We start from the raw sequence: 14,893 nt of genomic DNA, 5'->3' as shown, positions 1-14,893 counted from the left end.
CGCATCTATGGTTACACCCGAGTGCTCACTGAGGCGAGAGCTATTCTAGTGCATTACACCCGAGTTCCGTCTGTCAACGTGACTATGTCTACAAGCATAGCTTAACTCCACTGATGAAAATTTAATTGAAGAGGTACCTGAACTTTGTTAACTACCTTCTCAACTTTATTTTCACAGTGCAGTTAGGTATAGCTTACATAGGATTTTTTAAAGAAAATCGGCAAAGGAAACTGGAAGCCATAATCAACGATCCAAGGTCTGTGCTCAAGGTCGAACGTTTAGTGGAAAAGCTATTTTAACTTTAATTTTCCTGTTCCTTTTTATTCTTGATTTATTTTTTATTTTATTTTTTTATTTTCCTGTGCCTTTTTATTCTTTGCATGGAATAAGCTGTGTTTACGGACTTCTGTAAATGAGAGATGCTTGCATGGCAGCATTCAAACTGCTTCTAATTGGATTTCATTAGAAAAAAATGTAGTTGAACCAAGTGACACACCTTGCGCAGAAATAGTAACACTTTCTGCTACATGGAGGCTTATATTGCAAGGACACCAAGAAATACAAGCAAAAAAATTGTCCTTGTTTCAACTTTTCAAGTTCTTTTATTTTTCTTTGTGGAGTTTTTAAAAACGAGCGGGAGCGCGGCTGCTCTAGACCACAGGCCTGGAGGGAGGCATAGAAAGGAAACGCTGGGAGTGCTCGGCTCTTCCTCAAGGTTGGAAGCGGGAGGAAGTGACCCGAAAGTCGGGTTTGTCTGCCGGGAAGAGTGATGTATATTACTACAGGTAGCATTGCTGTCACTGCTGTGTTTTGATTAGGGATGGTCTACAGGGCGGTCAGGACTGAGTAAGTAGTTTGCATGGTTGCCAGAACCGTGGGAGATCTTATAAACTCTGTCGGGGTGCATATAAAGGAGGTGGCGAAATGTAAAATTGAATCAGAGTCAGTTGCATCGAATTGACTGCTGTGATAATGATGGCAATAATGCTGCAGGCTGGGTGCTTCCTGAGGGGCAGGCTGTAGTTGAGGGTTTTCGAACCTCGCTGTTTTTTCTCCCCAAAATCCATTGAGCAGGTTTCTTTTTCATATTCAAAGTACGCGGGCGGTTAACTTTTTTTTTTGGGGGGGGGCGCAACGCATTGCAAACATTTTTTGCTCAGAGAATTTTATTTTTAATGCAAATTAGTTGTGTGTGGTGTTTGCTGCTTCTCTTTTTTTCATTTGGTGGACAAGTCCTTGGGAATGGTGTAGATTTTTTTGGGAGGTTATGTCAGATGTACACTTGAGCTGCTCCATCTATAATCAACTAAGTGTAGACTAACGGGGGTAGTTAACGGACATTTGAAATATAGGCGAGGAATGTTTTAAAAGCTTAAGAGATATTTGCACAAATAACTTTTCAGTAAAAACATTGTGTGTTACAGAACTTCTATCTGTAAATTTAGGACTAGTTTTAAAGGAATTTTACACGATGTATTATGCAGGTGTCTCTCTTTAAATAGCATGCATAGCTGTACTTGGATTTAGTTTTCTGAAGTCGTTTCCCTCACTAAGCAGTAGCTACCATATATATATATATATATATATATATATATATATATATATATATATATATATATATATATATATATATATGAGCTGGAAAGGAAAGTGTTTAGTCGTGCTTTGGTTAGTTATGTGTTTCTTGGTGGATCCAGAGGTTGTGGCTCCCCACCTGATATACCTAGGAAATATGTTTTCATGTGGGAATATTGTCAGTCATGAAGAAAAACGAGCCCCTATTTTTTTCTGCACATGTTATAGGCCAAAAGCTTCGTGACTGACAGTCCCAGCATCAACGATCGACCGCAGCAGTGACATGTAGATGTCAAATTTTAAACTTCTGAACAGAAATAGCTTGCGCTATTAAGACTGTAACATGCGATTAACTCTTCACAAAAATTGTGCAATAAGTTGCTTAGTTGCTGTACTATTTAATATTATGCAGGTTATTTCACTGTTAAATCAGATAGGTGAATTGATTTTTAGTAAAATAAGTAGATGTCATGTGTCGGTAACATTAAATTACTATGTTGCTTGCTGTACATCGCTGACCTTTGATGTGTTGGTAACATTAAATTAAAATGCTTGCTGCACAACTCTGACCTTATTAAAATTAATCTGTAGCTGTGTGGGGGGAGGGCTGCATCTTACTTTGAATCCAGCTGTAATTATTAGTATGAAGTAGTAATTTTACTACCAGTTTAGGGACTAAGGGTTTGCAGCCTCCCCTTACCAATACATGAGCTTTGCAATTAGTAACCTCTGCAGAGTGCTGTTAAGTTTGCAGTATTGTATCAGCACATTATAGGAACACAATGTTCACAAAATACTTGGGAGTAAAAGGATGGATCAGGGAATTTGCGGGTAGCATGAGTAAAGGAATGTCAGACCTACTTAAAATAAATCCATTCATTACCTGAAGAAAGTAAACTGAAATATAGAATGTAATTTAAAAAAATTCTGTTTTGTTACTGCATTTCAATAAGGCAGACTTTAATATTTCAGTACATTCCTGTGAGTGGGAATAGGTTGCATAAATTGTATTGAGGGTGGCATATGGATGGACGTGGGTGGGACTTGCTTCTTGTGCATCCTATAGGTTCATAATAGGTTAGTAGGCTAATGGCCTTAGGGCCTTTACAAGCCTTACCAAGTTATACCTGTGTTCCCTAAATGACATTGGTTGGATCATGTGTGATCAGCACAGACTAACCTTGTCTGTGAGAGACATAGGTAATACCCCCCCCCCCAGGTTACAGTTGAATAGTGTCATTGAGTAGCTCTGATTCATGTGAAGTTGTAGTTTATTCCAGAGGAGTGGCAATATCTGGTAGATGTCCGACTCCAGCATGTTCTGTTAATGTCACAGGCTAGGTTGAGATCCCTGGAGCTAGTGACGTTTGTTTTGTTTGATTTGTGGATGTGCAGCATTTCCATTAGGAAATTAGAGTCAGAGACTGCTCTGTAGGCCAGGCACAAGTCACCTCTCAACAGCCTGTAGGATTATAGAGTATGGCAAGGCTTTCAGTCTTTGCATGTAGGTCATGTTTTGGAGGCCTTGAATTTTCTTGATGAGAAGCCTCTGTGGTCTCTCCAGCTGCTGCAAGTGCCTAATGAGGTGCATGCAAAAAGGGAGCATTGTATGCTATTAATGATCTGATGAGGGTCGAGACAGATGAGTTATAGCATCCTTAGTCTTGGATGCGATGCTCTTTCTTATGAGACAAGCAATGTATAAGGCTTTCCTTACTTCTGTGGACACATAATGATTGGAGTTTAGATCAACCTGTGTTCCCAAATCTTGCACCACTGTGTTTGTGCTTTTTGGGGGGGGGGGGGGTGCTGTCAATATTGTAATTTGCAGGGACTTCCTCCTTGCCAAAGGGGTTAATGCACTTTTTTGTGTTTAGTTTTTAGCCCATGGTTTTGGCACCAATCATTTGTTTGTCTGTCTCTGCTGTAATATGTTAACATTGTTTTGGGACTCCGTGATTTGCAATCAGTGAACTTAGTAAGCCACAGGCCATCTACTTTTGCCTGGACTTCAGAGGAGTAGATTCCAGACAGTTAGAGGGCCCAGGACAGATCTTTGTGGTACGCCACTGGTAACTGGTCTACTGGTAGAGGTGGAATCCCCAACTTTGACAGCATGTGTTCTGTCAGTGAGCCAGTTGGCTACCTGTCTAGTGATGTATGAGTTAATCCCCAGCTGGGATAGTTTGTCAGTGATACCCAAGTGGGAGATTGTGATAAAAGCCTTGACTAAATCAAGATAGGCAGTATGTACATTTGTGCCTTCATCCAGGACGTTGGTGACATTCTCGAAGTCCACCAGGTTCAGTAAGCTTGATTTACCCTTAATGAAGCCAGACTGGCTCAGGTCAAGAGTTTGAAGGTCGCTCATGTCCTGTTTTTCTCAAATGTTGCAAGTATGGCAGGTTGCTGCTGCTCACCTAAGGTTTTACTTCTTTCTGTTCTTATTGGAATATTATGTCTAAAAGAAAAGAGGTTCAGTGCAAGAGTTAAGTTTTTGAAAAAAAATTCAAATTGTTTCTTGCTTTTTTAATGTGTCCAGTTAATTGTTTATATAGAGGAAGTGTTGGCTTAGTTTTATATAGCTATCTGACATTTTTAAGGGCTGCAGATTGCAGTTGCTTGATTTGGTTTTGCATTTAGAATTTGATGGGGGGGGGGTGATGGTGAGTCGTGCAGCTGGTTACTTAATGTCTCTGAGCTGACCTGAAACTTGCTATTGGATTTGTTTAGGAACGACATACACCTGGCTGCTTGATTATGCTGCGGCCTGCAGTTGCTGTGTTGTGGAGGCCTGCGACATTATGACTTTTGAAGCTTTGGATCTTCTGTTGTACTAGAGCTAATGATGCAGGATTCATTTTAGATATTCTGTGCACCAGAAAAAGAAAATGGTGAGATGGAAATGGCACATTTTATCAATTTTAATGGTCATTGGGTTTCAGGTACCTAAATGTGTGCTGTAGGTGAATATGGGACCAGACTGTGTCCCGGGCTGTGTCCTACATGAACTCCAAGAAGAGCTAAACCCAAACATAAAACTACTGTTCAATCTCAGCCTTACTACAGGATATGTACCCAAAGAGTGGTGTACAGCAACAGTGGTCCCTCTCCACAAAGGTGGTGCCTCAACGGATCCTGGAAACTATCTCCCTATAAGCATGACTAGCTTGGTCTGCAAAGCTATGGAAAGGATCATCATGGACCTCATAAATAAAGATATTGGGGACCTACAGACACTGGATCCTACCCAGTTTGGCTTTGTTAAGGGCAGAGCCTGCCTCTTAAACCTGGTCGATTTCTTTGGAACAGTCACCAAGGCCATTGACGAGGGGAAGGTGGCCCACACAGCCTACCTGGACCTCTCAAAAGCCTTCGATACAATACCCCACTCAGGCATTATAGATAAGCTCACCAGCTTAAATATAAACCCCTATGTCACTAGATGGGTTGCAAACTGGCTCAAAGACAGAACCCACATGGTTAGAATTGCTGGAGCCATGTCAGACTCCAAAAAAGTTACAAGTGGCATCCCACAAGGCTCAGTCCTGGGACCTCCCTTGTTCGGTATATATTTCTTGGAGGTATAGGCCAACATGGAAGGACTGTGGCTGACCAAGTTCGCAGATGACTGCAAACTGGGTGCCATAATCGACTCTCCAGCCAACACAAGCATCCTCCAAAAGGGCCTCATAGAAACAGACAACTGGTGCCAGAGCCATGGCCTCAAGCTAAACGCCAAAAAGTGTATAGTCATCCCCTTTGGCAAAAACAAAGTGCCCACAAATTAGTGTGAGGTTTGACAGGCATCCGCTGTAGCTTCTGACATCTTATAAAGGGAAATATTTCAGTATGGAGTTATGTAAGATGCTTTACAATAAGGCCGAGTACATTGAAACGGTAAAGTATTACTTATTGTGCTATTGCTCTGCTGGCCTGGGTGGGGGAGGGAGACGGAAATGAGAGATTCCATTCTGTGTACTAGGAGCACTTTAGATTTTTTTTCTGACAGTAGTCCTTGATTGTTGGAGGCACGTTGTTGTTTTAAAGTAATGGCTTTGGCTATGAATTTTAAGGCAGATGCATTTTTTGAGGGGGTGGAAGCTGTATTGTGTACTGTCAATTTAGACTACCATCATTTTATAGAAAAGTAAGATTTGCGATTTTACCTTAGCTACTGTATCTCCTCAGTGATATTTACTTGGCTGATATGCAAGGGTTTCCATAATGCTGTTGTAACGCAGTTTAAGTATCTCATCACAGTGGCAAATAATGGACTCTGTCACACCATTACTTTAGCATATCTCTGACTCTTGATTAAGTTGCGTCTTGTATTTTGAGCTGAGGTGAAGTCGTAATACATGTTTAGACTAAAATGTATCAGTACTGCACAAACATGTTCTAGGTGCCCACTGCCCTACATAATGTGTCCAAAGTCAGGCTTTGAGTTTCACTCAATAAGTAGTTTTTTTAAACTGTGTTCAAAAGATTTTGTAGAAATTTAAGTAATTTTTCATTTTGCTTGGTGTTTTCAGTGTGCGATTTATTACTGAAACTTAAAAAGTTTATTCCATGTACTTCACAGTAAAAGTGTAGTTTTGCTAGCAGTATGGTGTATATAAGTTCGTTGTCTTTTTTTTTTTCTGGTAATATACACTCTGTTGGAGGTATTAACTGGCATGACCGGGGGTTGCAACATTTGCGGGAAAGTGGAGACAGCTAGTCCAATATATGGATTAACATAGCAGAAAAATAGCAGTGAGACTAATACAGTGTTGGAAGCAGTGTGGGTGGGGAATTCAGAGAGAGAGAGAGAGAGAGAGACTGTGTCAGCCTAGGCATGTATGTGTGTGCCTGTTTTGGGCTACTCCCTTGTAACACTCCAAAATAAAATAACATTTAAGAACAATATTCATTCCTTCCCTGTCAGACGTCATGTTGAAAGTTTCATGGTCTGAAAGCATAGTTCAGGAAGCTTGTTAACAATAGAGACCTTGCAGCAAATCAGTCATACCTCCCAACTGTCTAGGCTTCCACAGAATGTCCTGATTTTTTGTCTCTTAGTTTTAGTCTGTTCCTCATAAAATGTGTGGTTTTCTAGATTTATGTGGCAAATCCGTGAGAATTGAAGTCACTAAATAATGACAGGCATTTGAGCTTCGATCTTCATATCCTTCAGAAAATGCAGGCTAACACAATGCCTTTTACTCTAGTCACATTCTAAGCTTATGAGAGCAATATTTAACATGTTGCCCTATTTCTGGAGCTTTGCCCCCCTCCCCCATTATTTTTGGCTTTGTATAGATTTTTTTTTGGCTAAGAGGTATGCCAGGTAATTCAAATCATGCATTCTGTAAAGAGCATTCATTAATTTAGCTGCATTTTGGATTTTATTTTGTTTTATTGACCTGAATAATATGTCACATTCCTAAGGTTTATTTCTTCAGAAAAGCCAGAATCTTACTGAATAAATGAGAGTTGCTCAGGATCATCTTTTATTTAATTTATTTTCTAAACAGATCCATACCTTTGGGCTTTGTTAACCAGGTAAGTAAAATAATCTTTCTTGGCCACTGAATGGCTGCAGGGAAAATGCAATGTACATAGACAGTTTATTGTTGCCAGCCAAGCTGTACATTTTTTTTTCAGATGAGGGAAGGAAACCAGAGTACCTGAAGAAACCCCACACCAACATAAAGGGACATGTGGACCCCACCAGCAATACTGAGCCAATATGTTGTTAGTTCAACATTTTAGACTTGGAATAAATTATTTTACACCTTTGATTCTGCTTCTGCCTGGCATCGTTCTTCAGGTGTACAGGCTTCCAGCTTATATCATTATTTTTCAGTTACTTAAGATTCTTTAATCTGTAATATAAGAAAAGGTTGTGATAACTGCGCAGTAATGAATTAAGAAAAAAATACATGTAGTTACTTTTATGTTTATATCAGAAGGCTGTTTACCTGTTTTTATCAGAAGGCTGGAATGCTAAGCTGTTGCTAAGATGATGTAACTCAGGAGAGATAAATATACAATTGAAAACTGGCAGGTTAGCCCCTGGAGGGCTTGAGTACCCAATGGTCAGCTGGTCTAAGCCAAAGGGACAGCATGTTTTTTTTAACAGTTCACTGCCCTCTAGCAGAAGCTACAAAGCATGAAGTGCTAATTTGTAGATTTAAAGGGAAAATAAGCTTCCTGTACAAGAGATGACCATTCTAAAGGGATGGCCATTCTAAACCGTTCAAAGCTTCTCTTCAGCCCTATAGTATAGAAAGCAGAGTGAGAAATCCATGTTGCTGTTGTGAATGTGAATATCTTGTGCAGTCAGGTGACGGGGAACAACCCCACCAAAAGTTCTTTTTGCACCAGTGGTGATTACTACAGCAAATCTGTCATAAATGAGATCTGAATTGGGGTGACTTAAAATTTTGAAGAAAGGAAGGGTACATGTCCTACATCCATTTTTCTTATAATTTTACTGATGACTGCACATACCTTTCAACCGTCCAAGAGAAATTATATTTTGGTTGATGATTTACCTGTTGGTGCTTGGATATTTTACTGAATGGTTGTTTAGGGAAAATCTTTCATTCTGGTGCCTGTGCATGCATTACATTGAAGGGCTCACTTGGGTGAATGCTTCATTTTGGTGGTTGTACATACTAGGAAATGTTACATGCATTTCGTTTGGGTAAGCGTTTAAGTTTGGTGATTGTGAATTCCTCAACATTCTACTGAAGGGGTTGCTTGGGTGAAGTGTTCATGCTGGTGGTAGAACATACTAGGAAATGTTACCAAAGGCTTGTTTGGTGAAACGTCTTATTTAGATGCATGTATACCTGGACATACTAATGAGGATGTTGCTTGGGGAAATAATTAATTGTGTATCAGGGAAGTGCTTGTGCATACATGGTCTGACTGCTGAAGTGACCGCTGGGCAAAATAGTTTATTGTGCCATTTTGGTGCTTGCGCATACACAATACAAACAACTGGAGGGGTTACTGGGGTAACATAGAAATTAAGTCTGAAAATTACATATGGTTACATTACTTAGAATACATCACAGAAATGTAATTGTACTGTAATATGCCAGCATATAAGACATCAGATACACCACTGACTAATTAATAGTGTAATGTAAAATAAGCAGACAGTAAATCACTTCTGCTTGTATTATTCTATTTGTGATTAGTAGTTGCATGAGTGAGATCAAATTTATGACTTGTTGACAACTGCCAGCGTGGAGCTACCATATTTGTTGTGCATTTTTCCTGGCTTTGTTAGTCATGTGTGGAATTTAGGTGGGAGGAAGGGCTCAGTAATATGTAAGTGTTATACTATTTTACTGAATTACTCAGGTGTTTTCCTTACTGATAATGAGTCTGTGTTACACAACAGCTACACAAGGTAATATAATGAATGCCTAATTTAGCAGGTTATGTGCAGCAATTATCACCTTTGTCTGAGCATGCATAACTTTGCAGTACTGAAAGGAAGGTCATTATCACATTAGCAATAAGTGCAGTTACAATACAGCAGTGAGTTATTATCACTTTTCAGGTAAAAGTCTCAGCTGCTGTCACTGTTACTCACATAATAAGAAGTCATTATCACTTTGACAAATGCACAAACCAGATTGTGTTTTTTCTCTGTTTGTAGTCACTGCAAGCCACCCCCTCCATTGTTCATCAACTAGCTATCCTCCAAAACCTCTGATGTTTTTTCCTGTGTGTATATATATATATATATATATATATATATATATATATATATATATATATATATATATGCATATGTGTGTGTATATCGATATATATGTATGTACATAATGTACTTGCACATATACACATACACACATGAATATCAGTATAGCAGTGGCCTCTCTTGGAAGATAGGGTGATGCATCTGCATACATTGTCTGCAGTTCATTTAGAGGGGATTTACATGTGTCCTTTCTGTGCATACATTGTCTGTAGTTCATTTAGAGGGGATTTACATGTGCCCTTTCTATGCCCCCTTGTCAGGTACTGGCCAAGCCCTTATGCACCAAGGTCCGGGAAAGTTCCTCTTCAGAGATTTATGCCAACTTCTCTTGTGTTTTTTGGTGCATCACAGGGGGCATACCCAGCCATCCATGGATCTTCTGATTGACCTGGATTGCAGTTAGGAACTTGGAGACTCTTCAGCTCAGTCCCATAGTACTGCTAGCCTAGGTAGAAATGGCCTCAGGGCTGCCACTGTGATGCATTTTCCCTCCGGAAAAGCACACATGCAAAAAGACAAAGCCTGGGGCAGTCTTAGTCTTTTCACATGTTGTCTTGGTTGAGCTCTCCACTCAGTTTCCCTCCCTTCAGGTGTAGTAAATGTATGTAGGTCAGGGCAAGACCCTTTACATTAGCTCCCCCTTTGAGTCCTTATGACCATTGCTGAAAGGACACATGTAAATGGAAAAGGCAGAGTGCTGGCACTGCATGCAATCAGGAGTCATTGCTGCTACCAGCAGTCTGAGTGGGTAGCCAGCACAGGTATGGGACACTTCAGACGCCCACGGCGTGAAGTCCCATGCCTGTCCAAGACATATTAGTGGAGTGGTAGTCCTTTCCCTGCTTTTTATCTTTACATGTGCCCTTTCTGTGCCCCCTTGTCAGTGTAATTTTGTGTTTTCACGGGTGGTAGGTATGTACCTCTGCAGCGTCATCACCAGTTATGTACCTTATGAAAAGAATAATGTCCCTGTGGAGAGGAGTGAAGATTCTGATGGTCTAACCAGGTAATACATTATGATATACCTATATATGTACTTTTCCATTAGATCTGTCAAACATCAGTAGTAATCTGTTTGCATTTTCTTTCCTGTGCAGGTTTGTCCACCTTCTGACACTGACATGGCTTCATGAGCAGGAGAACAAGTGAGAGTGTGGGTATGTGGCCATTCCTACATTCACTGGGCTGCCAGCCATGCCTCCATTACTGAAAACCAGTACAACTTGAGCTTCTCCACATCCAGTGTGAAGGTATACTGGATTGCAAGAAGAGGTATGCATTGGAGCAGAGTACTGCAGTTGTTGGAAGAGAAGTGTTCCATCTACCGTGAGCCTGACATCCTTGTGTTACACATTGGAGGGAATGATGTCATCTGCCAACCATTTGAAGGCTGTGGTATCAAATCAGAGCAATTTTTGAAAACCTGCAGTCGTGGTGGCCACGTTGTCATTTTGTGTGGTCTGACATAATTCCTCGACAGATGTGGAAAACAGCAAACTGTCAATGGGCAGTGCACAAGGCCAGATGTTTACAGAATGGGTTCATGCATGGCTTGATACACAGGGTCAGTGGATCTACAGTCTGTCCTGACAGCATCACCACAAAAGATGTTCACCTGTTCAGAAGGGATGGCGTTCACCTAACTGAGGAAGGCATTGCCTTGTTCTTGACTGACCTCCACAATGGCATGAGGAGAGCTATGCAGGATTGGCAATATGCAGCTTGTGAGAAGAATGGAAAATACCCATGACCAAGTAGGGACTAGTATGGTAAGTAAAACTCTATTATGAAATGTGTTGTGTAAAATATATTTTTATGAGTTTGGCAAATAACTATGGTAAGAAGCTGGTGAAGATGCTGGGAAAGAACAACTGTTTCAGGAGAGTGCTAGCATGTACAATCAAATCTGTATTGTATGTGTATATGTATAGTATTGATAGTTCCAACATGAAAAATAATTGGGCCTGTATATTGTACACATGTGCAGATATCAAAGTTTGTTTGGAATTAGGTTATGGAAATTATGATTTTTTTCATAATTTGGTAAATAACTTTGCAAGGGAGCATCTGAATGTACTAAGTAATACCTCATTTTGAAGACAGTACTGATAGTTCTAACATGGTAAAAGAATGTTGCCTGTATGTTGTACTCATGTGCAGATATCAAAGTTTGTTTCGGACTTAGGTTATGGAAATTATGATTTTTTTTCATATTTTTGGTAAATATCTTTGCAATGGAACATCTAAATGTGCCAAGTAATACCTCATTTTGAAGACAGTTTTGCTGGTTCCAACATGGTAAAAGAATTGTGCCTGTATGTTGGATACATGTGCAGATATCAAAGTTTGTTTCAGACACGGGTTATGAAAATTATGATTTTTTTCATATTTTGGTAAATAACTTTACAAGGGAGCATCTGAATGTGCCAAGTAATACCTCATTGTGAAGACAGTATTGATAGTTCTAACATGGGAAAAGAATAGTGCCTGTATGTTGTACTCATGTGCAGATATCAAAGTTTGTTTTGGACCTAGGTTATGGAAATTATGATTTTTTTTTTCATATTTTGGTAGCTAACTTTGCAAGGGAGCATCTGAATGTGCCAAGTAATACCTCATTTTGAAGACAGTATTGCTGGTTCCAACATGGTAAAAGAATTGTGCCTGTATGTTGGACACATGTGCAGATATCAAAGTTTGTTTGGAATTAGGTTATGGAAATTATGATTTTTTTTCATATTTTGGTAAACAACTTTGCAAGGGAGCATGTCAGTGTGCCAAGTAATATGTTATTTTGAAGACACTGTTACTCCTTACAACATGATAAAAGAACTGTGTCTGTGCACACTACACATGTACAGATATCACAGTTTATTTAGTCTTATACGATTATGAAAATTATACATTTACAATAATTTTCATTATTATGCCCATATCTTTGCAAGGGAGCATGGTGATCACACAAATGATGCATCATTTTGAAGCTGACATTCAGATGCACAACTTCTACACTGATATGTAGGCTCTGTCTGTTACAGGTGATGAGATATTATGCTTTGTTTATTTATGAATTATGAAAAATATTATATTAATGATATTTCTGTGAATATCTCAAGAAAGGAACATCACACAGTAATGGTTAAGGTATTATTTTAAAGCTGACATTCATACTAACAAATTACATTCAAATCGTATGGGTCTGCATGGTACATTGACCAAGATATTACGCCTTGTTTTTCCAAAAAGGTAAAAAATATGCACAATATCAGCATTCCTTGCCAAATATTTAATAATGACTTTGATATACACTATCAACATTTACACTGTCGTAAAGGTCAGTGTCTACTGAACAACTTTTGCGTTTATATTTTTAGTCTAGCTCTTATAGTTAAAGAGTTATGAACATTTGTTTTCTGTATGGTATTACAAATGGATTTTCTGAAAATGAGCTCAGGCTGCAGTTGTTCCTATGGTGGAATTAAGCAGACAGCTTTTCCTGAGCTGCTCCGCAGTGAATGAGCTAGATCAGCATTGCAGCACTGCTCAATTTGGTTACTGTTTTTTTGTATGTGAAACTCTGATCCTTACTGTATTCAAGAGGATGGCTTGTCAGATGGCATACCTGACTTATAACTGTGAAACAATGCATATCTCCTTCATCGGTCATGCTTTACACAAACACTACAGATTGATTTACAATATTACAAATGATCGTAAAAGCTTTATGATTGTGTACACAAGACTGTCCAAAGTGGAGAAAACTATTGTCATGTATACATTATGTATTTTTTTTAATTTCTTGATATTTTTATTGAAACATTGTATTAAGCAGAGAAAACACAAGGGAAGGAGTGGGGTAGGGAGTAAAGGAATTTGGATGGGAAAAGGAGCCAGACTCTGACATGACATTTCACACTTTTGTTTTGAATGCCTTCAGGTATTATTGCCAATATAGTAAGTTCATCATAATATATACATTATTTTTTAATTCAATTCTTATTCATTCTAGACAAATTTGCTTCAGCTCCATTGACATATTAACATATTTGACAGAGAATAAATATTCTTACACAGAGGATTTTAGGGTGCACATAAAGCAAGTTAATGTTTATTAGTACTTAACCTCTAACATAATTATTAAGTATGTAGGTACGTGGTCATGCAAGTGGTGTAGCTGATTTAAAGAGTGAAAGGGGACAGACTTTATTGTGCTAAGCACTAGAACTGACTGACACCTTTCTCTGCCCTGTTCTAGAGAATTCTAAGGCTTTTCTGACACACAAGCTGAACATGAGAGTTAGGTGCCACAGTAATAACTAGAAATGCGCTGTTTTCAACATAGTGCTAAGTCTCAACCCACAGTATTTTATGCTGGTTCTTGGGAAAACAAATTTAGTGCATTTTCCATCCTACAGATTCTCTTACATTCTGATCTGGTCTCAATAAGATGATATAACACTTAGGAAAGAAAATACAGCTCAGTAATCCAAACCCTGAGGACAATATTGCAAATATTTCCACAGTAACAACATACTTTCCTTTGGTGCTCAGATATGCTGGTATGAATGACAGCCAAACACTGACAAATATCAACATGCTAAATGTGATGAATTTAGCCTCATTATATCTGTCTGGTAATTTTCGGACTAAAAATGCAACTATAAAACACACACTTGCCAAAATGCCAAGGTATCCAAGCATGAGATAAAACATTGTAATAGAACCTTCATTGCATTCTATAATTATTTTGTTTTTATAGGCATGGATGTTTTTTTCTGGGAAAGATGATGCATATGCAAGCCAGACAATGCATATGATGACCTGTAGAACAGCCCAGAAACAACCAATAAAACTTGGTGTCCTGGTTCCCAACCACTTCTGTTGAAAACCTGCTGGCTTTGTTGAACCAAATACAATGACCACAGTAAGTGTTTTTGCAAGGATAGAAGAGAGACAAGCTGCAAATGTAACACCAAATGCACATTGCCGAAGTAAACAGGTTGTCATCTGTGGTTTTCCAATAAACATTAAAGAGCAGAGAAAACAAAGAACAAGGCAGACAAGTAGGAAATAGCTGAGGCTGCGGTTGTTTGCCTTTACTATCGGCGTGTCTCGGTATTTAACAAAAGTCCACAGTATAAATGCAGGGATGATGGAGAGAAGAATTGTGAGACTAGTCAGTGCTGCTCCCAGGGGTTCTTCAAAGGACAAATATTCTACAAGTTTCAGAGTACACATCACCCTCTTCTCATCTGGCCATGAATCCACTGGGCACTTAATGCAGGCGGGAGAATCTGTTTGGAAACAACACATTACACCAGGCAGATGTTACAAAAAAATCAGCTTATTTACTTTCTACTTCATTTTTTGGTTAATTAGTACTTAATCAAGACAAAAATGAGGCCTAAAATGTCAGTATTTACAATATAATTCTTAACTTTTATATAATTTAATTTTGCCAAAATATGAAGTGTATCACAAGTTATTGAGCACTGGATAAAACTAAAACTAAAATGCATCATACTGTGTTCATAGCTGTGAACTTCAGGG

The 14,893-nt window shown here is 38.9% G+C and overlaps 1 protein-coding gene across 1 annotated transcript; it reads right to left on the bottom strand.

The window, feature by feature from the left end:
• Window positions 1-13,735: 13,735 nt before the first annotated feature.
• Window positions 13,736-14,656, bottom strand: LOC122805917 (vomeronasal type-2 receptor 26-like). Its single transcript, XM_044076161.1, has one exon. It carries the CDS (start codon window positions 14,654-14,656, stop codon window positions 13,736-13,738), a length of 921 nt encoding a protein of 306 aa, XP_043932096.1.
• Between the last annotated feature and the right edge of the window lie 237 nt (window positions 14,657-14,893).

Source organism: Protopterus annectens, chromosome 7.part0 (genome assembly GCF_019279795.1).
Source record: "Protopterus annectens isolate FY-2018-M chromosome 7.part0, PAN1.0, whole genome shotgun sequence".
Lineage (NCBI taxonomy): Eukaryota > Metazoa > Chordata > Ceratodontiformes > Protopteridae > Protopterus > Protopterus annectens.
This window is presented reverse-complemented; position numbering and strand designations above follow the sequence as displayed.